Source organism: Dipodomys spectabilis, unplaced genomic scaffold (genome assembly GCF_019054845.1).
Source record: "Dipodomys spectabilis isolate Male_0828 unplaced genomic scaffold, ASM1905484v1 ptg000118l, whole genome shotgun sequence".
NCBI classification, from domain to species: domain Eukaryota; kingdom Metazoa; phylum Chordata; class Mammalia; order Rodentia; family Heteromyidae; genus Dipodomys; species Dipodomys spectabilis.
The window spans coordinates 592883-617923 of NW_024870795.1; the positions used below are offsets into that span (position 1 = coordinate 592883).

The following is a 25041-nucleotide window of genomic DNA, read 5'->3' on the forward strand; positions in this document are numbered from 1 at the left end:
GTTCCTGCTGGTGGCGCTGTGGAAGCCACGCATCGATGGCTACAAGGACACGTTTCTAGCACAAAACCACCGAAGAAATGTCAGGTCACAAACAACCCAAGCCTCACTTCTGGGGGAATCTGCTGCGCCTGGAGACGCCTTGCTGTGCCTGCCCAAGGCACAGGCATTTGATTTGGGACCTGGGGAAGCTGCCGTGTACTGTGTGGGGAGGGACTGCCAGCCTTGGCAGAGGAAAGGCCGGACGAGGCTAGGGCCATGAAGTGACTATGCATGCATGCAGGGACCTGGGCAAACCCCTATTTTAGAACCTGCCCTGGTCCATTTGAAGATGGGGGCGGGGCTACAGCTATACCTGACAGGGCTTGGGAAGCCTCAGGATCCCAGTTTTAATACTTAGTTCTTTGACAAAATCCTTCCTCCCTCCCCCCCCCCCCCCACCCCGCTCCCGCCACCCTACCCCATCTCCTTTCCTCCCTCCCACCAGTACTAGAGCCCTCACACTCTGGCTTGGCTTTTTTTTCAAGGCTGGCCCTGAGTCACCCTCCACTTCCAAAATTGCGACTTTTATTGTTGTTGCTGTTGTTGGTTGTGGGACTTGAACTCTGGGCCTGGGTGCTGTCCTTGAGCTCTTCAGCTTAAGGTTAGGGCTCTACCACTTGAGCCACAGCACCACTTCCGGTTTCCTGGACTTTCCTGCCTGGGCTGGCTTTGAACTGTGATCCTCAGATCTCAGCCTCCTGGGTAGCTAGGATTGCAAGCATGAGCCACCAGCGCCCGGCTTTCCAAAACTGAGACTTTTTTAAAGGAGAAATTTGCCTGTTTTCAAGGGTACCTAGCAGGAACTCTAATTATGTAAGTGCTCACATTGCTAAGTCATTGTTGAGATACAACGCACAAGCTGGGTAAGTAGCAAGAAGCAGGAAGTAGGCTGGTGTGGTGTGGTGTGGAGGTGTATACCTCCAACTCAGCACTGGGGAGACTGAGGAGAGAGACTGGGGAGAGTTCCAAGTTTGAGGACAGCCTAGACTATATGGTAAAAGCCCGGCCACCCTGGGCGAGTGAGAGCATTTTGAATAATAACAAAAAGGAAGTGTGAAGAGAAAACCATTATTAGGATGGTGAGAGGCCAGAATTACAACAGTACAGACTGGAAAACGAAAGCAAATCAAGGGCTGCCATTTTTGGAGAGGAGGAAGAAGCCAGGGACCAAAGGCTCATCACAGCCAGGGCCACAAGTGAAGTCAGGTGAGCAGCTCAATGTCTGTGCACCCGAGCCTTGTGCTTCAAAATTAACAGGCACCTTTCAACAAAGAGGTGGAAGCCACTGGACTCTTAAAGGAGAGATACCGGGGGTCAGGGGCAACAGATGGACTTCCGGGAGCACAGGGGCCCCTATGCCTTGGACAGGGAATTCAAGCCCAGTAAAAAGGCTCAGCAGGGGCTGCGGGAGATAGGCCAGGCATGAGCAGCAGAGCTCCTGGCACCTAGAGGCAGTTTCCATGGCCCCTTTCCCCCCGCCCCAGCTCCCCTCCACACCTGGCCAGGGTCAGCTTGCTGGCAATGCTGACCCACCAGAAATAGAACTATTTTTGTAATGCATATATTATTACATCCTTATAAAAGTGGCTGCCAGAAGTAAAACATTTTTATGTTCTGTGGCCACACAGATGTTCCGTAAGGTAGTTCCAATGAGTCTGGAGTCTGCCCAGCCCTCCTGTCCCCAACGAGCCCCTCTCCTCTCCATGGCCAGTCTTCAAGCGGAGGAGGTCTCTCCTGACAGAGTGGCATCACAAAGCCCTGTTTGCTCCCTGCCCTAGAGCTAGAAGAGCCCCGGCTGGTCCCAGTCCTCCACCTCTTGTCTGTGAACTAAGGTACACAAGAGGCAGAGCAGTGTCTGGTGGGCTGGGAGCGTGTTCCCCCTGGCAGCACAGGGCCAGTTCCAGGACCCTTTCGTTCCTGAGGTCTGGACAGCTGCCTCCTTGTGTTGTGGGCACAAGGCCAGGTAAGGCCAGGATGGAAACTGCTACGAAGGCACAAGTAAAGCAGCATCCCAAGAGAGGTGGGCCTGTCCGGTGCAGGTACAGGGACTGAAACTGTACATTCTAGATCTGCACCAACGACAGTATACAACAGCATTGTGGAAGTGGCACCGACTTTCAAAACCGACTTCACCAACTCAGGGAGGGTCAGTTCAGATGGCGAGGCGGAAATCTTGCTTTCTTCTAGACCTTCATGTGCTTCGCCAGAAAAGCCAAGGACAAACCACCATCCCGGGTCCAAGCAGGGCCCACCCCAGCTGCACCTGCCTCCTCCAAGCACCGCCAGCCCCTTCCCAGTCCCACAGGAGGCAGCTCCCACCAGCCTGCCTTCTGGGTCCGTGTTCCTCACTCCTAGGGGCCATGTTCCCCTAGCTAACACACCCTGGCCCTGCCCACCCTAGATTCTGCCACTGAAAGGAACCACGGGCTTTGTCCCCTGAACAAAATCCCTGCCTGACCTAACCACCAGGCCCAGGTGCGGTGGGCCTCTGCCGCAGGGCCCGGGTGAGGGGGAGGCATAGCGCCGCCTGCCCACCGCCGTCTGACCTCCCTGTCCACCCGCACTCCACCCTCGCGGCTAAATATTTAGAATTGGTGAAGAATATCAAACCAACATCTGCACGGCCCTCCCTCCCCAGGAGCCCTTGGATCTTTCCAGACCTCTGGTCTGCTGCTTTCCCGTGCCTCTGCTGCCACCTGGCAGAAGTGGCCTTGGTGCCACAGGCCTTTCTGCAGGTCCACCACCTCCTGTGGGGGCCCACAGCAGCCTGCCAAGGGGCACCCCCCAGTGGCCTCTGCCCTGGCAGAGGAAGAGGTGGGTGGCTCCCGGCCTTGCCTCCCAGCCCCCTCAGCTGCAGGCCAGTCAACACTCCATCTCCTCACCTTCCTAACTTCTGTGTCAAAGACAACCTTGGGCAGTGGTAGCCAAAGGCCATGGAGAGGGTGGGCCAGGATGAAGGAAGTTCACAGCAGGGTGTGTCCAGCTAGCTGGGGAATGCAGCTGCAGCCCTGGGGCAGGCATCAATCACCAGAACCTGGAGGTCGCCCTCGCACTCCTGCTGGGGGAGTTGGGGGGAGGCAGGCAAGGCTTTCTGGCTGCTGCTGTTGGCGTGAGTGCCTGGGGCCACACACAGGCAAGGTGGGGGGGGGGGGCGTACACCCACAGTGCACCCACAGCTGGCCGGGAGGCTCGCAAGGCCAGTGCTCAGTATGGGGACTGAGGGAGACGGTGCCCCCCTCCTCCACCCACGGGCCTTCCTTCCTGCCGCTGTCCGGGGACGTGGGGGTGACTGTAAAGAGGCCACAGGCATACAGTTCTGACCACCCCACCTCCACGTCTCCCAATGCCTCCCGCCTCACCCTTCTTTATTCTCACCCCACCACAGGCTTGCCTGCCCTACCTGCTTGTGTGTGTGGTGGTCAGGGGAGCAGGGCATGGTGGGGGGCAGGCCTCACCACCTTTTCCTGGACAACTCTTAACAACCTTGTCAGCCTGGCCTGATGCTGGCTGGCAGAGCCATCTCCTGAAATGCCAGGCCCCACGTGGCCTGGCGCAGGGTCTGGCCAGTCCATTCGCCTCTCCATGCCTATCTACCAGCCACACAAAGTCAAACCAAGTAAGTGTGGCCTGGTAGAAAGAGCAGGTATTCCTGCCTGACAAACCTGGGTTCAAATCCTGATACTGACTTACTGGTTAAGCGATCACTTAACCACAGGAGCCTCAGCCTGGGTCTGTCAGATGGGTGGGGCAGCTCTCCCTGTTCACAGCCGCATAACCCTGTACCTCACTGATCCCTCATTCACTCTGCTTTCCTGGAACCCCTTCATCTCCCATCCAAGACAAACACAGGCATTTTTCCAGGGCTCATCTGGGACCCGCAACGAAGCCCCTCAACCCCAATTTCCTCTGCTGGCTTAGAAGCTGTGCACCGTTAACGTAAAACTATCCACCTCACAGTGCCCCATGCCCCCTCCCTACTTACAGGGGAGGGGAGCCTCAGGGCTAATGCAGCTCAGCTGGGCGAGGGTCCAGCCAGAAGAGCCATGGCAGAGCATGCATTTCCTCACTAGAGCCCCAGGAGCAAAAGGCAACACAGACAAGGCCCTTGGCCCCAGCCGAGGTGTGGTGAGGACGGCTGCTCACCAGGCCCGAGTTTGGCTTGGCAGGGCCTCTGCTCACAGCAGGCCGGAACCAGACTCTGGTTGCGGGCTGACAGCTCTGACTGAAACCATTAGGAAGACTCAGGATTAATATTTGTGCAGGTCACTGTCCACCGGATGGAAGTTATCCACAGTTCCATGCGGCCAGGATGCAGGAAGCAGTCTCCAGATGCAGAGTTTCCCAGCCATTCTGTGTGTGTGTGTGTTGAATGGATCTGCTTGCTGGAGGGGGGCAGGGGTTGGTAGGCCTGTCCCGTCTCCACCAAAGGTCCTCATCTATGCAGACGACAGGGCTCTGGCCTGGGGTGGACACAGCGCCCCCCCATCCCGGGTGTGCAGGCCAGCGCCTGCCTGGCAGCACCACGTTCCCAAATCTGTCACTGACAAAGTTAGGAACCGCACCCTTTCTGCCGTGCATTTCTATCAAGAGCTCTCACATGGGTCAGTATCATCGGTTTTTGGTGCTGGGGACGGGCCGGGGCTTTACATGTGCCAGGAAGCCCTCTTCCAGCAGGGCGTATCCCAGCCCAAAGCATCACTATCTTACTGAAGGGAAAAAAAAAATCTTTTGATACTGAGGGAAATTGTCAGTCAAAAGCCACTCAGAAGTGGAGGGGTTCCGTGCAGCAGGCACTCTGGAGCATTGGCCAGCGCCATTCCTCCCTCCCCCCCCCCCCCCCCCCCACACACACACAAGGGCAAAGCTCAGTTCTTCACAAGCCGCACATCTTGTTGCCTGTTGCCTGCTGTAGTTTCCTGCACTGGGCAGGCCCAAGGAAAGGCCCATTTCAGAATGGGATAGGTGTGAGGGGTCTCCTTCGGTGGGCTGCAGGGTCTGAAACCTGCTCAGATGCTTTCAGCAGTTCTCATGCAGAGGTTAAGGCAGTCTGCCCCAGGGGCAGGCAGCGCCTCCTCAGGTGAGCTCCCAGTTCAGCCTGGCGAGCTCACACCATCCCAAATTCTAACCACATGTGGAACTTCCTGGAGGATTTTGTTAGAAGGCATATCTTGCTAGGCACTGATGGCTTACACCTGCAATCCTAGTTACTCAGGAAGGCTGAGATCTGAGAAGCACAGTTTGAATCCAGCCTGAGCAAGAAAGGCTGTGAGACTTTTATCTCCAATTACCCACCAAAAAGCCTGCAGTGGAATTGTGGCTCAAGTGATAAGAGTGCCAGCCTTGAGCTCAGGGACAGTGCCCAGGCTCTGAGTTACACACCCACCCACACACACGCGTGCAGATCTTGATGAATTTCTCAATTTCAAATATGCTGGTGACACTGATGCTTGGCCTCAGGTATAGCTGGTGATGCAGAGACCTGGACTGCACAGCAGCTTACAGAAAGTTGACCAGATGGAACAGTGGCTGCCCCTGGCCATACAAATGGAGAACTCTTAAAAGCACCGCATGAGCTGTGGTTGAGGAATGAGGTGGTGGTGAGCCCTGGTGAGGGAGAGGAAACGAGGCGAGTGTGCAAGACCCTTGTCCTACCACAGTGGGAAGCCAGCTGGGCAATGGCAGAGATGCCGGAAAGCCCTGGACATTGTATTTCTAGGTGGGGTAAACCGCAGGGGGTCAGCTCTGAGGCTGGCGCTGCGGCACCTGCGGCTGGCTGAGAGTGGGAACCGCACCTGTCTGGTAAGGCTGCCTCCGAGGTTCATGGTGCCCGAGCCGGATTTGTTGGTTTGCAGCCACAGCATCACCGTGGAGGTCAATTTGTAATGGGCAGTGCGGCCACTGGACTTCTCCTGAAGGGGATACAATGGAGATCAGAACTGGGGTACACCTGAGCAGAGGAGGGCCTGGGCCTTGTGTGTGGCCTCTGCAATCTGGGGTCAGTCTATCTGCCCCCCCTTAAGTCATCACCACACCACCTCCTCCCCTATAAAATCCCAACTTGTTTTTAAAGGGGCAGAACCTCAATTCATGTGTATTAAGCTTTTTTGGGATCTGTAGGGTGATTGAGTGAAATCTTGACTCATCTTTATCCAAAAAGGCTTCAGGGATCCGCAGAGGTTCCGTCCCAGCAGCACCTGTGCCCCTCGAGGTCATGGGGAGGGTCGGAGCTGCGCTGTGGGGTAGGGGGACCGTACCTGCACCTCCACCACATGGATGGAGTCCCAGCAGCCTTTGATCTTCTTTGATCCGTCTCCAGCCTTCTTTATGAGAATTACTCCAGCAAAGCCATGATCCAGATCCCAGAGGTAGACAGATGAGACGCCACCTTCAAAATACCTGAGGGAGACAGGCCCAGGTGCCCGTTAGATGAAGTCAATTCCTGACCCTGGTCCCGGCTGTTCCTCAGCAATACAGCACCCAGATGATGTCCCTAGAATTGAAGGACCTAGGACTGAAGACCACCTGAGGCCAGGGCAGTAGGCTCATCCTTGGTTGGGAGAGATGTGTGGTACTATTTTGGTTAAGAGAAAAATATGGATGTAAGGAATCACCAACTTGAGTTTGACCTTTAAGTCCTTAGCTAGCTCAACTAAACTTTTCTGGGCTTTGGCTTGCTCCTAGATAAGGACCCAGCAGTGTGTGACCCATAGCAGACAGTTGATGGAAGCCACTGCTACCACAGTACTTACTATTATCAACAACTGTTCAGTATTTAGCTTTTTTTTTTTTTGGTGGGTCGTGGGACTTGAACTCTGGGCCCTCAGCTCTTCAGCTCAAGGCGAGCACTCTACCACTTGAGCTACAGCGCCACTTCCGGTTTTCTGGTGGTTTATTGGAGATAGGAGTTTCATGGTCTCTCCTGCCCGGGCTGGCTTTGAACCTCGATCCTCAGATCTCAGCCTCCTGAGTAGCTAGGATTACAGGCGTGAGCCACCAGTGCCCGGCTAGTATTTAGCTTTTGAGGAAGCTATCTGACAGGACAAAGGGGAAAACAGCAACAAGCCCTTTCTTCCAGACCAGGATTCTCTCTCTTTTTTTTTTTTCTGGTTGTAGGGCTTGAACTCAGTGCCTGAATGCTGTTGCTGAGCTCTTTTTTTTTTCTTTTTTTGGGTCCTGTCGTGGGGCCTGAACTCTGGGCCTGGGTGCTGTCCCTCAGCTCTTCAGCTCAAAGCTAGCGCTCTACCACTTGAGCCACAGCACCACTTCCGGCTTTTTTCTTTTTGCTTATGTGGTGCTGAGGAATCGAACCCGGGGCCTCAGGCATGCAAGGCAAGCGCTCTACCACTGAACCACCTTCCCAGCCCCCCAGGACTCTCTTTGATCTTATTTACCACTAGCTAGAAAAACCCAAGCCAGAAATGAAGGGCTAAGCTTGGCAACACGGAAAAATTCCTAGTCATGACGAAATGGAGGGAAATAAGGGCCAGGAGCACAGGTGGTCAGTTTATACCTCAATCTGAGGTGACAGACAGAGGCCGCAGGAGCAGAGGTCCTGATGTGGCCTACTGAGCTGACATGGTCTCAAACTGATAATGCTGGGGACTCACACATCTCCTAACCAGCACATTCTCGAACAGAAAGATCTCAGGAAACCTGCTACTAGAGCAGCAGGCACCCCTTGCAACAGGCCAGGAGGGGAGGTACCATGTACACTGGACCTCATTCCTGACAGGCAGCTGCAGGGCATCAGGCATTTGTGGCCAGTGCCCACCGCCCCTATGGCAAGCTCTCCACATGGCTCATCCACTCAGCTGTGATTTGCTAAAGATGAACAACCAGGGGCCAGCTGTGTAAACCTGGGCCCAGAGGGATGACACACAGGTTATAAGAAGTAGACACTGACAATTACTGTGTTTGATATTAAAATTAAGCACTAAAATGTAACATGTATCTGTGGGTTATAGCCTAGTATAGCTATGAGAACATGAGTAAAAGGAACACAGAATTTTTTGTTCCCACATCTATAGGTTCTATTTCCTTGAATTCAACCAACTCTAAACTAAAAGTGCTTAAAAAAAAAAAGTCCATTATTTGGCCAGGTGCCAGTGGCTCATGCCTGTAAACCTAGCTACTCAGGAGGCTGAGGTCTGAGGATTGCAGTTCAAAGCCAGCCTGGACAGCAAAGTCCGTAAAATTCATCTCCAATTATTATAGAAAAAGGTGGAAATGGAGCTGTGGCTCAAGTGGTAGAGTACCACTCGAGCACAAAATTTCAGGCCCAGAGTTCAAGCCCCAGTACTGGCTTAAAAAAAAGCCTCTACCTGTATTGAACAAGCAGACTTTTTCTGTGGTACAAGAGCTGTTCACACAGCACACACAGGGTGCTGGGGCTGTGGGCCATGCTGTCACATACAAAAGCCTAGGGTGTCCGAGGACTCTGGTACCCACCAATGCCTCTCTGTGGCGAGGGCTGACTATGTTCTGTTCTTACAGTTTTACTGTACATCTAGAACTATTCAAGTGAAGCCATTTAGGCTGAGGGCCTCTGGCCTACACCAGCCCTGCAAGAGGCAGGGCCCCCAGTAGGTCATTCTGGAATGTTCCTGGGATGTGTACAAATGGACCTTCCTGCTGGACCTGAGGTCTTATGTTGCTCAACCTGGGAGCACGGGTTCCAGACCCCTTCTGGCTTGTCCTCACTAATGGTGGTGACTCCTTCAGGCCATGTGTCCACCTGGGAGGCCTGAGGGAACCCGAGTCCCCAGGAGCCCATCTGCTATCTGTCCTGTTGGTGTAGCTGGGCACTGATGGCTCACGCCTATAACCCAGCTTCTCAGGAGGCTGAGATCTGACGTTCTCAGTTCCAAGCCAGCCCAGGCAAGAAAGTCCTTAAGACTCTTATCTCCAATGAACCACCAGAAAACCAGAAATGGCACTATGGCTCAAAGTGGTAGAGCGCTCACCTGAGCAAAGAGAGCTCAGGGACAGTACCTAGGTCCTGAGGCCAAGCCCTGTGACCAACAGCAACAACAACAAAAGGTGATCTACCAAGGCCTCCCTTAGAGCCTGAATGTTGGGAGCGCAGTCCCACATCAGAGGGAGGAAAACCACCTTAAATCTACCTTAAACCTGTGGCTCTTCCCATGCTGAGACACAGGGCTGGGGCTGTTGGAAGCAGGCTTGGAGCCCAGGGCATTTTCTCCTTCTGTGTCCTGTGGTTTGGGAGCCGTAGTATCGCTCCAATCCGGGGCCAGCTCTTTGGAGTGCTGGGTTATTGGGGAGAGGCAGGGTCAGGCTGCCCTGGAAAGGAGCATGGGGAAGGCGGGAAGGCGGGAAGGCTGGGGTTTCATGGCCCTTGTTAACAACACTGGACACCAGTTCCAAAGTGCCAGTGGCCTAAGGTTAGTCTCTTCCCTTACTGGTCTGTTTTCTTCCAGAGAAACAGAACAACAGCGTTTATGTTTTATCGCGTGGAACTGGGTGTTGCCATGCCAACGGCCCCCCCCCCCCCCCCCCCCGTGGCCCTGCTCCTGCTTGCACTCCAGGCAGCTTCGCTCTGGTATCCTCAGCTTCCCCCGTGGCCACACGGTCACGCCTCAAATTTCCAAATGCTGGAAATCAAAGAGGTTCCAACTGCAAGCCAAAATGTGATCTCCCTGTGGGTCACTGCTCTGTTTCCCAAAACTTAAAAACTTACCGCAAGAGCATAAAAAGAAGGCAATTTAAAAATTGGCCACAGCCGGGCACCGGTGGCTCACCCCTATAATCCTAGCTACTCGGAGGCTGAGATCTGAGGATCCAAGTTCACAGCCAGACGGGGCAGGAAAGTCCGTGAGACTTTTATCTCCAATAAACCACTAGAAAACCGGAAGTAGCACTGTGGCTCAACGGGTAGCACACTCACCTTGAGCTGAAGAGCGCAAGGACAGCACCCAGGCCCAGAGTTCAAGCCCCATGATTGACAAAAAAAAACCCACTCAGAAAACTAGAAATGGCGCAGTGGCTCAAGTGGTAGAATGCTTGCCTTGAGCTGAAGAGCTGAGGGACAGCGCCCAGAGTTCAGGCCCCATAACTGACCAAAAAAAAAAAAAAAATTAGCCACAATACCAGAAACCAATGTACACCATAAATCTGAGTTTTCCAAAGTCCTTTCCAGCCCTCGTCCAGATGCCTAGTTTTTATATAACCCTAAGCACAGCAATGGGGCTGGATTAAGTTGGGTTTTCTTTCACTTGGCACCTAGTCACCAGCACTTTTCTGTGGAGCCCCGTTGGCAACAGCTGGGACAATATTCCACTGAGCAGGATCCTCACTTACTGGCGACTGGAGTTTTCACAGAGATGAAATGATGGCAGAGCAGGGGCGATGCTGCCGGCCACTCACCTGACTGTGTTCCATCTCTGAATGAACAGGGGTGTTCCCTGGTTGGGCAGGGCCCAACCGGGACTTGGTCTCCTTGGGCGCAGCCCAAACACCACAACAATTCAAGAATGGACTTGATTCCAGGCACCGAGAGGGACCTCCAGAGATGTGAGTGGCCACAAGTCTCAACGTGACACCAAGACAAAGGGAGAGAGAGGCTGCTTTGCAATCTCCCCAAAACATCAGGATCGCTGGCACTCACTGTCAGGACAGCTCCTGGCTTGGTCGGGTGCCGGTGACCGTGGGGGTGCACAGACAGCCCCCCATTACATGGTTTATGGTTTTACTCTGCGCGTGAAGCTTTAATTAAAGAGAGACCTCAACAAGTTTCTGAAAATATATCCTTACCTACTGTACTTTGATCATAATGACATGAAACAAGGAAAAAAATCATTTTTATGTGGTTTGCATTTATGAGTTTTTACATAAAGGCTTTTGTGGGTATTTTAAGAATGTGCTAAAATGTTGTTTGAAACCACATGAAGCCATCTGAGCAGTTGCCAGCCAGAACTAACAGCACACACATGGAAGTACTTTAACTGGCCTTTGTATATTTAATGAGTCAAATAGTATTAATATTGTTTAAATGATAACATGCTATTTCAATAAGGGGACTCCGCCATCACCAGTGACCCATTTCGAGTCTTGCACATCATCGTGAGTGAGCCATCAAATGTGGCCAAGCATGGAGGGCAGCCTCAGAGGATTGAACTTACCCTGCCTGCAGTTCTGCCAGTGCTCTCTATCCTTCAAACTCTCTCCAGGGAGGGAGAATGGGCCCAGGGATGGCTACCATAGCTCTGAGGCTGGGTTCAAAAGGGAAATCTTGGAGTTCTGGAAGTGAGGTCTCAATCAAAGAGGAATGCATGGGCTCCTCTCAGGCAGCACAGGGTTGAAATCACATGCGATCAAGACAAATGACCACACCGGAGTCCCCCAGCAGGACGACACGGTGACAGTCTCATGAAGACCAGAGAACGCACCTTGGACAAGGGTTGGACTGTGCAGTGGGGTGGCCTCAGAAAGCTCCTGGACTTGACAGCAGGTGGAATGACAATCAACAGTGGGTGGGAGACCAGGACCAGAGCACCGAGGCCTCCGCTTTGCTGCTGTCCACAGAGTGAACTCTGTCAACTGAGTGCCAATGGTTTCACAAGAAGAACTGGCAACTCCCAGCAGGCAGATGGACTCTACCGAGGAATCAGTGTGCTGAGAGTAAATAGATGGAAACAGACAGGGCTACCTGGGCTGGAGCTCTTAAGTCCTGTCTGTTGGTAACAGTATAATGATCATAAATAGGCAGAGGCAGACATCTTGTCACTCAGGGTTACCTCTGCACTAGGTGAGCCAGGAGCAAAAGCCCAGACTCTCAGATGGGGCTGTTTGCCAGCACAGTCAGTTCTAATCACACACCTGGTTGGGCTCAGTCTCTACTACCTGTAAGATCTTTAATTGGGTTTGGCTCGTTACCTGATGTCAGTGATTTTCTTCTCAGAGACCTAGCTTGTTTCTCTCTGAAATAACTCGTCCAGTTGAATAATGTTACAGTTATGTGTATAGTCTATGCCTGGAACTCTTTGACCACAGGACTTTGAGGATTGGAGAAAAAAGGGAACATATACCTCACCCTCACAGTGACCCGAAGGACAGAAAATAGTTTATGGTGTGCTTGAAGCCACGGTGTGCCTGGAGTCTCTGGATGGAAACTTGTTTTTGGGAATCTGAGCTGTAACTATGACCTATCCAATCCCCAATCCTGGTCAACACCAAGCTGCAGAGGAACAGGAGGATGGGTCTGGAGTGACCTCTCTGCCTTCCTTCAGACTCCTCCTGGCTCAGAGGCTGAATTCCAAGTTTGAATACAAAGGCATCCAACAGCTAGTGAGCGAGTTCCATGACTATCTCCATAAAAAAAGAGCCAGGCTGGGAATGTGCCTTAGTGCACGTCTAATACATGTCTTAGAGCATGCCTAGCATACATGAAGCCCTAGGTTTGCTTCCTCAGGACCACATAAGCAGAAATAAGCTGGAAGTAGCACTGTGGCTCAAGTGGTAGAGTGCTAGCCTCAAGTTAAAGAGCTCGGGGACAGTGCCTAGACCCTGAGTTCAAGCCCCACAACCACCAACAACAACAAAAAAAGAAAAGAAAAGAAAAAAGAAAGAGGCAGCCAGTGCCAGTGGCTCATGCCTGTCATCCTAGCTACTCAGGAGGCTGAGATCTGAGGATCGTGGTTCAGCCCAAGCAGGAGAATTTGTGAGACTCCTATCTCCAATTAACCACCAGAAAATCAGAATTGGAGCTATGGCTCAAAGTGGTATAGCACTATCCTTGAGTGAAAAAGGTTAGGGATAGAACCCAGGCCCTGAGTTCAAGCCCCACAAGGGGGGGGGAGCGAGAGAGGAGAGAGAGGAGATGAGGAAAGAGGAGGGGGAGAGAGGAAAGAGGGAGAGAGGAGATAGAGGAGAGGGGTGAGAGAGAGGGGGCAGACAGAGATGAGAAAGAGGAGAGATGAGAGGGAGGAGAGAGGGGGAAAGGAGAGGAGGAGAAAGAGGGAAGAGGAGAGAGAGAGGGAGGGAGGGAAGAGAAGGAGAGAGAGAGAGGAGGGGGGGAGAGGGGGAGAGAGAGGGGAGAGAAGGGAGGAGAGAGGGGAGAGAGGGGGGGAACTAAGGAGACAGGACGGACCTGCTAAGGGAATGGCATCCCACTGCTGGCCAAACGCTTAGGTTACTAGGTTCCCTTTTGGCCACTACCTGGCTGGGCCTCTGTCATGAACTGTCACCTGACCTCTGGCCTGTGACCTCTGCAATGCTGACACAGTCCACAGACCCAGATTTGTTGGAGAAGCCCCATGGGAGCTGGATGGGGCTTTTCTCGTGTAGCTGTCTTTATTGAATAAAGACAAGGCATATTACTTTGACACCAACACAGGGCCAAAGACAGGAGCGGGCCAGAGGGTGCTTCCCAGATCTGACGCCCCGCTCCCCCGCCCCCCAGACTGGGGGCTGATTAAGGCCTGAGGTAGAAACTAAGTCCCACAAGGGCAGTTCTGAACCAATCCTGCCACATCTCTGCTCTTACACTCCTAGGGACAGGAAGTCCTTACATGCCTCAAGGCAAACATTCTGCTTGGAGTAATTCAAAATAGTTCTCTGTGGACCTGACCCTTTGCTTCTGCCTTTTAGAGCCACACAGAACAAGAACTTAATGCCTTTCCCTCAGACCGTCCTTTCAGCATCTGAAGCTGGCTTGCTTAACCTCAACAAGTTTTCTTTTCAGGTCTTCCTATCCTTCTGTTAGTCCTCATAAAACCATGTCAAATCCCCATGGGCCCAGACTCCTGGAGACTTGGGGTGGTGCAGGCTGTTTCGGAGCGAGGAATGCAGACGCAGGGCCCCCAGCTCCCCACGTCACAGGGCTCGCACGGGCACACACTGTCTCAGTGCAAGCCGGGGCTCCTCTCTCGCGTCTGACACAGCACTTGGTGGACGGCCCTGCTCTCATCGCCCACTCAAATCTGTTATTTATCTTTCGTGCAGACATGGCTATGCCATTTCAGCGTATCTTGTCTATTCAGGCCACCACTTCCAGGAGGTCTTTTCTCCTGGGAGTGTATGGGAAAGCAGGAGACCACGCAAAGCATTGCTGAGTTCCAGGGTCTGTGAACCAGCACTCTGTACTCCAGAGCTCCTCTGTTTTCTACAGAAGGAGCACGGTGGCCACAGCGAGGGCTCCATGGGAAAGATGGAGGCCCAGCGGAGGCTACAGTTTGCCACTTCTACTATACTAGGGGACCAAGACACGAACGCCACAGTTTGACGGGCGTCAAGACTGGGTGGGCTGTCTGAGGAAGAGCAGAATGGAACAGACGAGGCACACTGCCTGAAATGCCAGCTCAGAGGTTCAGAAGACGAAAACTGTCAGTGCAACGGAAACAGCAAAATCCTCCTCCACCTGGCACCAAGCTGGTAACACTGGCCCTCAGCAAATCCAGAGTTGCAAGGTTCTGAGGGTTACCCTTCTCCTCCTGTGTCCTATTGTACAGACCTGGTCTGTTCTGCTTCTCAGATCTCAATAGCAGCAAGATGTATGTTTGACAGTCACGAGGACACTTCTGCACTGTAACTGGCACTCAGACAAGGCAGGGCTGACGGGCCACCCAACCAAGGAGACTACAATGCAGAGGCCGTGCCAGGCCACCGGCGCTGGGGCTCTGGCCCTAGGACAATACATTTGTCTCTTCTCCAGCCTGAAACAAGAAAATGACTCCCAGCTACCAGCAGCAGTTTGTTTTTCTGACCATCTTTAACATCCTAAGAACAGGAAGGAAGAAAGGAAGGGAGGGAGGGAGGGAGAGCACATGGTCTCCACAGGTAAGAACCATTCCACTGCACTTTGGGAAAGAAAAAAAAAACCTCCATTTTGCTTGGAGAGGCATCTAAAGCCAGCCACCTCCTGCCACTGCAACTGACATTCCTTTTGCACCCACTGGCTCCAATTGAGAAGCAAGGCGCACCCCCTGCCAATGACGGGGCGCTGCCACCGCCCCGACTTCTGCCCAGTTTAGAGAGCTGTAGGCCATCAGCAGGTACTCTCTTTCCTCCTCTGGTTATGCCAGCTGTGCTCAAAGGTGCAGGTAGCCAGTAAGTTCACAGACAGGAAGAAAACAAGGGGAAGTGGGACCAGAAGTGCTGGCCTTGGTGCCTGCTCATTTGCACAAGGTAGTTTTGCTCTGTGCTGGGGGGCAGATGGTGGCCTTGATGTGCTCTGAACTGCCCAGGAGGTAACCTATCAGAAATACAAGCCACTGGAGTGGCCTGTCCCTGAGAACTAGACTTGGCTCCACACAAAATGGAGAAAGAGCAACACGTGGCACAAGGCTGGCCACTTCCACGTGGCATGCTGGAACCGGCCTGCCTGTCTGTGTGTGGAGTTCAGCCGCTATTACCACAGTTTCCAGCCTGTGTCCCACAGTCTGCCCACAGACAGGGGACAGGTATTGTGGGAATTCCTTCCAGTACACACAAGTGCAAAGCTCCCCTGAGCAAACACATCAGTTAGTTGGCAGCAGCTCTCCGCAGCTTGCCACAGGCTTTTTAGTTCAAGGGAAATAATGGAAGCAGCAGTGCAGCAGGAGGGGCTGCTGGCCAGCTCTAGGCTGGTTCAAGGATCTGCAGCATCTATAGGTAGTACTGTGGTGACTGTCCCCAGTAGAGTCCTTGGGGAAATGCTGCCAGCCCCAAGGAGTCCACCTTGCAAACAGATCAACAATGAAGATGTCTGGGACTTCAAAGCCATCAATATCAGCCAAAGCTGTCATTCTGCACAACCCATTTGGGGCTGAGTGCTTCACATATATGTCACAGTTAAGCAAAGTGTTGTCCAGAAAGGGAATGTACCCAAGCCACAGAACTGGGATGGGATGTGGCTGGTCACGAGGTCCACGCTGTCCCCACACCAGGTTGTCAGGTTGTGTGGCCTGAGACATCCCAGCTGTGGTGAGCGGAATGTATAAGTTAAACGCAAGCACGGAAACTCTGTCCTGCACACTGTCTGACACTGTCTGAGCCGTGGAACTGCTGAGCCCTGAGCATGCCTGTGTGTCACACAGGGCTTCTGGGGGACCAGAGCCCCCGAGGCACCCCCGGGAGGATCATGGGCACAGTGAACTGGTTTTTTACCCACTCCTGTTTCCCATTTAACTTGCCTTTCATAGATGACAACATAGATCAAGGCAACCGATCTGCAGTCCCAGAAGGGAGCCACATGCAATACCCACCCCCCAGATCCTCCTGAGGGTGATGTACAAGCTGTAAGGGGAGGGGCAGACCAGGCCCCTCCCCAGCAGGTGGCTTCCTACCCACCTCCCTATGCAGTTAAAATGACAGAATGACCATGGGCTGGAGGCCCGGCTCAAGTAACCATCAGCAGGAGCTCCCTACCCCCCAGTTCAATCCCTTATACTGACAAAAGAAAAAAGTGTATCTGCAGTGAGTCCCACTGACAACTTCCAGCAATCTCACAGGCCCGGTGTGGCAAGCAGAGTCAAACCACAGGCAGGGTGTGTCCTGAAGCTCTGGATGCGTACAGATGCTCACATTATGTACGCCATGCCCAATGGTCCCTCCAGATCTGGAACCTTCTAGGGCACATTCCTCATGGCTTCATACTCATTCTGCTGCTCCCTGCTTCCCCTTCCTGACTCCCATACCCCAAAGTCCCAGGGTCGGTGTTTCTGGCAGTGGAAAGTACCTGGAACTTGAACTGCAGACCTCACTGGGCTTTTGGTAACCAGCCAGTCTGGTCCTCCCCTTGCTGGCCTCTGCTCCAACCTCCAATGTTCAGAACCACACCCAAGTCCAAGCCCCCACAGACTATGTCCTGCTCACATCCTTCTCATGGACAGCAACCTGGAGCTCCCTCCGTGTCACGGACTAGGCCCGTGTCCCCTCTGCTCAAAGCACTGAGGATGCACTTGTAGGAGTCACAGGACTTGGAAGAACAGAGCTGATCAGCTGAGGGAGAAGGCTTGGAGTATCCAGTCACAAGCTGAGTCACACAAGACACAGTTCCCCAGTAATGAGCTGGGGAAGCTAGACTCGGTGCTCAGGGTGTGACTTACTGCAGCACGTACTGGAACCTCAGACTCCTAGCAGGAAAGCGGGAAGCCAGCACAAACCACACTATGTGGGCACTGGGAGCTACTCCTATCAGTGGGAAGCCTTCTGAAATCCAAGTTCCTGGATGTGAGCCAAGGCTGGCCTCACTAGTAGGCCTTTTGATGAGGTACAGCCTGACCCACTATCAGCCCCTCCCCCCACCTCAGCTGCTCCAGGGCTGTCCTTATCCACAGCTGGGGCCTCTGCTCTTCTCTATCCCAAGCCAGCTCTGGTTCCTTTCTGCACCTACTAGATGGGCAGATATTCATCCATTTGTGTGTGGCCCATTATGCACTCCTCAGCCCTGGTAAGGCAGAAGCCTCATGAGGTAGGGCTAGGCCTCATTCCATCAAGCTGCACCCATTTGTGCCACATTCCTGGGAAGTTCTTGGTAAAGGTCTGTGCAATGACCCATGATCTCTCTCAGGTCATGGCAGGAACCAACAGCACTTATCTGAATTCTCACTTTCCATTTACTACTCCATGTCTCCTTGTGGGTGATGGCTGAACTGTAAGACCTGAGGCATAGCCCTCCAGAAAGGCCAATGTCAACATAGCCTGATACCTCACCCCCACCAAGGCCAGGGCACCAAGAGCTCTTGCCACATCATCAGGAACAGAGGCACCCAGCACTGGGTGGTAGTGGGGCCTGAGCAGCCTGGGGGCATCGTGTGGCTATGAGGAAACAGTGGCAGGGGCTCAAGACAGCATGCAGGGAGCTCTCAATATGGACAAGGAGGTGGGCTCAGAGAAGCTGGCTTGCACAGGGGAGTTACTTGGTGGGTAAGGGCAGAACAGATTCAAATCCAAATTGCTTCTCAAGTCAAGGTTCTCCCCATTCTACAGCCTGGCCTGATCCAGGGTGGGCACTGGAAACTCCTGCTGGAGGTTGCCACGCTTCTGGCCCAGCAAGCCTGCTTGAATCTCAGTGGCCTCTAATACACTGAAAGGTTTCCTCAGACAGTAGCACTGGACACTCAGGGCTCATGTCCAGAGGAAGAGGCCATCCCCAGGAGCCCAGAGTCCTGGGGCAGGGAACATGTGGCTTAAAGAACCCAAGAAATAAGGGGACAAATGACAGATGGGTGGTTGCTCACATCATCAGACGCACTGGGCTGAGAGTGGAAGGGGCAGAAACAGTCAAGACTCTAAAATGGCTGCCAACTAGACAGACAGGGTAGGGGATGGCGAAGGCTCATTTATCCAGTACCCTGGGTCACTCCTGTAGAGGCCTGTGGGCTTCTGGGATGTCATGGGGACCCCAGCCAGCCAGCCTTGTTTCACTAGGTAAACTTCTTCCAGACAAGCAGAGTTGATTAGAAAAGCTAATTAAAGCTTTTGAAGATTATCTCAGTCCCCAAACAAGGAAGAACACAAAACTCTGTTCCTCCACTCCTCCCACCCCCCAGACTCTGGCCTTCATTAAGTTTTGATTTCAATCAATTGCACACCCACTAAAATTAACTTATAAGGCCAATAAATTGCAACCGCATGTTTGGAATATTATCTGCTCCAAGCCAAGAGCCAGGGATCGCAGAGCACAGGCAAGATGTCTGGCACAGATGGGAGCAATCGTCTGTGGGAGCAATTGGTGCCGCCCCTCCCCTCAGCTAGAACATCTGGTCTTGGGTAGAACAGAACCCAGGCCGAAAGAGGCCAGGCAAGACTCAACCTGAAAGCTGGAGCTGGACAGGCTTCCTGTCTTCTCTGGGAACCTGGCAAGTTAGGATGCTGACCTTGGAGCCCTCAGCAGCCTTCTGTGGCCTTGCCCTACGGTGAGCAAGCTGTATTCCTGACAGCTGTATTGAAGATGCCACTTCCAGTTCCCACCCCAGAAGATGGACCACTCAGGTCAAGTGGTGAGGTTCTGGGACTCTAAGCTGGATGGGGCTCAGGGCTAAAGCAAAGTATCACCTCTGCCAGGAAAGAGTACAGAGAGGGCCAGGAGTATGGCTTAGTGGTAGAGTACTTGCCTAGCATGCACAAAGCCCTGGGTTTGATTTCACAGTACCACATAAACAGAAAAAGACAGAAGTGGCACTGTGGCTCAAGTGGTAAGAGTGCTAGCCTTGAGCAAAAGAAGCTCAGAGACAGTGCTCAGGCCCTGAATTCAAGCCCCAGGACTGGCCAAAAAAAAAAAAAGAAAGAAAAAGAAAGGGTACGGAGAGATCCAAAAGCCAGCTGACCTGGAGTGTGCTACCTTTCCCAACTTCCCAACTCAGTTCTAGCATCTACAAGGAGCTGGGTCCACTGGGAGAGGGGTGAGGACCAAGGCAGGGCAACTGCCTGCAGTAACAATCCGTACCTGCAGTCCTAACACACAGCCAAGGTGCCACCACCACAGCACTTCCTCCCCTGGGGAAAACACTGCTGGGATCCTTTCAGCACAGAATGCCCAGGAAGGTCACCAATAAATGGTGTATCAGGAGAGTCAGGAGGAGTGGGAAAGCCAGGAACCACCTGGGCTCCACTCTCTAGGCCTGACTTGCCTCCTGCCCTCCCAAGGGGCAAGAGCCACACTACCAACTGCTGGCCCTTGAGTCTGGAGTTGAGAAATGCTGCGCACAGGCTGGGATGGGGTGCCGCATCCCACAGGAGTTACAAGCCAGAGGGCCTGTGCGTCAGCCACCCCAGCCCCAGCCCGCCACTCAGACCAGACTGACTCCATGTGTGGGTGATTAACTCCAGCCCCAGCAAAGTCAAAGCCTTTGCAGACTCAGGATCAAAGCTGGGCCCTGAAGATGATAGAATCAAGTTTTTCCCCAGGATCTCACGAGGGGGCTTTTTTCTTTCATGACAGAGAATACTCTGGGGAGAATGTCTCTGGAAGGGCCAGCTGTGTGTTGGGTCACATTTCAGCTCTGGGCTTGCAACTTGCTGCTCTGTTCCTCCACTTATCTTTAAAGAGCTCATGGACCAAGGACAAGGCCACAAGGTTCACAGCAGGCACAGAGGGAAGTCCGCTGGCCTTGCTCACGCCTGCACACCTGCACTGCCAGTGCCAGTGCCTCCCCAAGTGGGGGAGGCCTCGTTTCCTGGTGTGTGTGTTGTGTGTGTGTGTGTGTTCTGTGAGCAAATCCAAAGTGGCCAGTGCCAGTGCCTCCCCAAGTGGGGGAGGCCTCGTTTCCTGGTGTGTGTATGTGTGTGTGTGCTGTGTGTGTGTATGTGTCCTGTGAGCAAATCCAAAGTGGCCAGTGCCAGTGCCTCCCCAAGTGGGGGAGACCTCGTTTCCTGGTGTATGTGCGTGTGTGCTGTGTGTGTGTCTCCTGTGAGCAAATCCAAAGTGGCCAGTGCCAGTGCCTCCCCAAGTGGGGGAGGCCTCGTTTCCTGGTGTGTGTGTATGTGTCCTGTGAGCAAATCCAAAGTGGCCAGTGCCAGTGCCTCCCCAAGTGGGGGAGGCCTTGTTTCCTGGTATGTGTGTGGTGTGTGTGTGTGTGTGTGTGTCTGTCCCCTGTGAGCAAATCCAAAGTGGCCTTCCCACTACAAAGGGAAGTTTCGTTTACAAAAAGGAAGCTCCAACCAAGTTCTCAGCAGCTTAGCATCCCCCCATGTGGCTGGAGTCTGGGCAGTTTTAGGGATCTGATGGATGCAGTGAGCATCATGAGGAGTCTAGGCTGGATCAGCACAGGATGTAGAGGGGTTCTCCACACATGCCCGGCTCCCTGGCCCTGGGCACAGTGATGCCCACTGTGCTCTGGAGGCGGTGGCTTTTCAGCCATCCTTCCTTTCTAGCAGAGGTGAGGGGGGGCTCTCTCACTAGGCCTGGAATACAGGCCACTTCACGCCCTGCATGTGGAGGCCTGGCAGGCTTGAGGTGGTGTCAGGTGGGATGAACTTCCTTGCCACAGAGACCTCTACCTAAGCCTATTCACCAGCATGAAAGGAAGACAGAGTTCTGTGGCTTTGATCATAGGATGACAATAAGTGAGTCATGGGTCAATGGCAGGGAGGGTACAAAGGTCAAAGAGAGAGAGGCATAGCTCTTCCACCCTAGGGAACAATCTAGAAAACTCAAGTGTCACACTCTTAATGGCCAGTGATACTCGAGGATCAAGGCCTCAGAGACACACAAGGTCTCTATCCCAAAACTAGAGGGAAAAGAGCTCGGGATCCACCACCCCACCCTCAGACTACTACTCTGAGGATGGGAAAGTCTGCAGGGGAGCAGGGTACGGAGAGGTTAGAGTAAGAAAAAGGTGAAGGAAGGCGAATGCTGTGGCACATGCCTTCAATCCTAGCCACTCCATTAGCTGAGATCAGGGGGATCATGGTTTGAGGCTAGCTCAGCCCCCCTTCCTCCCAAAAAAGCTAGATGTAGTGGCAGGCACCTGTCAGCCCAGCTATGCAGGAAGCATAAATATGAGGAATTCAGTTCAGGATAGCCCAAGCTAAAAAAAAAAAAAAAAAAAAAAGAGAGAGACTGTGAAGCCACCTCATTTGTAAAAATGAAATAAAATAACTAAAGCATACAAGGCACCAGTGGCTCGTGCCAGTAATACTACTCAGGAGGCTGAGTCTGAGGATCATGGTTTGAAGCCAGCCTGGACAGCAAAGACTGTGAGACTCTTATCTCTGCTAAATTACCAGGGAAAAAAAAAAAAAAGCTGGAAGTGGAGCTGTGACTCAAGTGGTAGAGTGGTAGCCTGGGTGGGCTGGGGGGAGGGGGGGGAGGACTGACTCAAGGAGGGCTGGGGATGTGGCTTAGTGGTAGAGCGCTTGCCTATCATGCATGAAGCCCTGGGTTCAATTCCTCAGCACAACATAAACAGAAAAGGCTGGAAGTGGCTCTATGGCTCAAATGGTAGAGTGAGCAAAAGAAGCTCAGGGATAGTGCTCAGGCCCCTGAGTTTCAGCTCCAGGACTGGCAAAAAAAAAAAAAAAAGCTCAAGGACAAGCCCAGGACCTGAGCTTAAGCCCCAGGACCAGCCCAAAACAAAACAGAAACTGAAACAAAATCAAAAGCAGATACAGCTGAAGGCAACGCTTGTGATTCAAGTGGTAGAGCACCTAATAAGCACATGGCCTAGAGTTCAAACCCCAGTTTGACCCCCTAAAAATGTAACATCCTGAAAACAAATCCCCTAGAAAACATAAAGCAGATTGGTTTTCCGTAATTTTTAGCTCAGAGTGGTGAAGCTGATCCCACATGGGCCAGCTGGGGAGAGCTCCTCACAGAAGACCGTGCTGGGCCATGTCACTGGCTGTCCCAGGCCAATTTAAGCACTTGGGGCCCCTCTCTGAGCCTCTCTGTCTATGCACTGGGCATCTCTCCCTTGGCTGACAGCTAAGTGTGAGAGCTTAGGGACAGTTGTTTTGAGCTGTGAGTGCAAAGTCCCACCCCTTAGTGGGAAGGACAAGATGGATGGGGGCAAGGGGAATAGAAATCAAACACAAAAGCAGGCTCATCCCACGCTTGGCCCTAAATGCACTGTAAGACAACATGTCAAGGTCACCTTATTGAGGAAACAACCCAAATGTTTTTAAGTCTATAAAAGTCAGAATCCAACTCTTCACCAAATCTAATCATGCAGCTTAGTTAGAACACACACAAACAAAAAGCACTTAATGTAGTAGCCTCCAAAGAGAACAAGGGAGTGAGGCTTGCCACATCACTTTTCCAGCTCAGGAGAGGCCCACATGGCTCTCCCCACGTGAAAACACAGCACACACATCCAGAGGGGACTTTCCTTCCCACTCCCCACTTATCTGGACGGAAGGCAAGCATCTTCTTAGGGCAGGCTGGGGTGGCACATGAGGAACGAACACCCAAAGCTACAAAGGGGGCAAATAAGCCAGGTTGTGTCCAGATCCCCCAACTTCATGAAGTGTGACACCTCTCAGTCCACAGAGCATGGACACACATCCCGGGAGCCAGCCTGCAGCACTGGCCACCTCTGAACAGCCATCCCAGCATACCAAGGGTGGTACATCCCGACACCCGCCAGCCTGACTCACCCCCTTGACTGAATGTGGTTGGATCTTGCCCCGAAGGTGGTCTGCTGGTTGTGAATGAGGCTGTGTCTTGTAGGATGCCCACAGTGAGCATATGGCTCACAGTACCCCACAAATGCCAGCTCGTGTGTTCTGGACCCTAGAGTGGGGGAAGGGTGGTTTTACAACCTAGTTCCACCACATCCTGCCTTGCAAACTTGACCTTTCTCATCAGTCCACTCACTCATGCAGAGAGCTGGCCCTCTCACAGGACCATGGTAGACTGAATGAGATTGAAAAGACAGTAGATTTATAATACGTTTGCTAGTAATTATTATTATTGCTGTTATTTTACTCTCATCATTATTACTTCAATATGAAACTAATTCTACTTGGGCATTTTTCTTGAATAGCTGGTGTATGTGTGTGTGTCTGTGTCTGTGTGCGTTTTTCTTGACTAGCTGGTGTGTGTGTGTGTGTGTGTGTGTGTATGCACGCGCGCATGCCAGTCCTGGGACTTGAACTCAGGGCCTGGGCATTGTCCCTGATCTTCTTTAGCTCAAGACTAGCACTCTACCACTTGAGCTACAGGGCCACTTCCAACTTTTTCTGTTTATGTGGTACTAAGGAACCCAGGGCTTCATGCATACTAGGCAAGCACTCTACCACTAAGCCACATTCCCAGCCCACTGTAATTGCATTTGTACTAATAAACAGTGGTTACAGTGAAGAACTACTTTTTGCACGAATGTGGACAGAGCTACGAGACAAAGTTCAAGAAAGAGAATGCTTACAGACCGTAATCCTGGGTCTCTGCCCATGCTTGTGGTCTCTGTGAGTCACCGCAGTCATGATGCCTGTGTCATCTGTAAGGGACAAGCTGTCTCTCCACTTTTTTTTTTTTTTTTGGTCAGTTATGGGTCTTGCTGGGCCCGGCCGCTGTCCCTCAGCTCTTCAGTGCAAGGCTAGCGCTCTACCATTTGAGCCACAGCACCACTTCCAGTTTTCTTGTGGTTAATTGGAGAAGAGTCTCATGGACTTTTCTGCCTGGGCTGATTTTGAAACACAATCTTCAGATCTTAGCTAGGATTACAGGCATGAGCCACTGGTGCCCAGCTTCCCAAGACTTTTTTTTTGGCCAGTCCTAGGGCTTGAACTCAGGGCCTGTGCACTGCCTCTGAGCTGCTTTTGCTCAAGGCTAGCACTTTATTACTTGAGCCACAGTACCACATCTGTCTTTTTGTTTATGTGGTACTGAGGAATTGAACCCAGGGTTTCATGAATGCTAGGCAAGCACTCTGCCACTAGGCCACATTCCCAGCCCCAAAGACATTTTTAAGTCGAGGCAAACTTCTGTGAGCTAGCCAGAAGACCAGTCCATGTTCTACCTAGTGGAGACTGAAACCTCTTTTCTGACCATCAGTTAAGTTCAGTTGCTATTTCTAGGATTTCCTTTTTTCTGCCTATATCCTAGACTAGGGGTAGACAAACTACAATTGACCAAATCCCATCTACCTCAAGGCTCAGTGAGCTGAAAAGATAAGAGTCTCCTGCTTTTACCCAGGTGGCCCTTGGACTACAATCCTCTAACCTCCACCTCTTAAGTAGCCTGGATTACAGGCATGAACACTACAACACTTGGCCCTTGAATTTAACTTTTTTTTTTTTTTGGTGCCTGGGTGCTGTCCCTGAGCTTTTCTTTTGTTCAAAGCCAGTGTTCTACCACTTGAGCCACAGCTTCACTTCTGTCTTTTTTAAGTGTTTAATTGGAGATAAGAATTTCTTGGACTTTCCTACCTGGACTGGCTTAGAACCACAATCCTCAGATCTCAGCCTTCTAAGTAGTTAGGATTACAGGTGTGAGCCCTTGGTTCCTGGATGACTAACATTAGCAACACATAGTTTAAATTTGCTACATTTTCAGTATAGAACTTAATTTAAGGTGAAATTCTGTTAAGAAAATGTTTCAGAGGCCGGGTGCCGGTGGCTCAC

General features: G+C 52.3%; 1 protein-coding gene across 3 annotated transcripts in view; it reads right to left on the reverse strand.

Moving 5' to 3' along the window:
* The window catches only part of Capzb (capping actin protein of muscle Z-line subunit beta), a 122942-nt gene that overhangs the window by 3957 nt on the left and 93944 nt on the right, over positions 1-25041 (reverse strand). For all 3 annotated transcript variants that reach the window (XM_042688637.1, XM_042688636.1, XM_042688639.1), the window contains exons 5-6: positions 6294-6435; positions 5832-5948 (exon numbers count right to left, since the gene is read on the reverse strand). In XM_042688637.1, coding sequence (XP_042544571.1) covers positions 5832-5948; positions 6294-6435 — 259 coding nt within the window. The remainder of the gene's footprint in view (positions 1-5831; positions 5949-6293; positions 6436-25041) is intronic.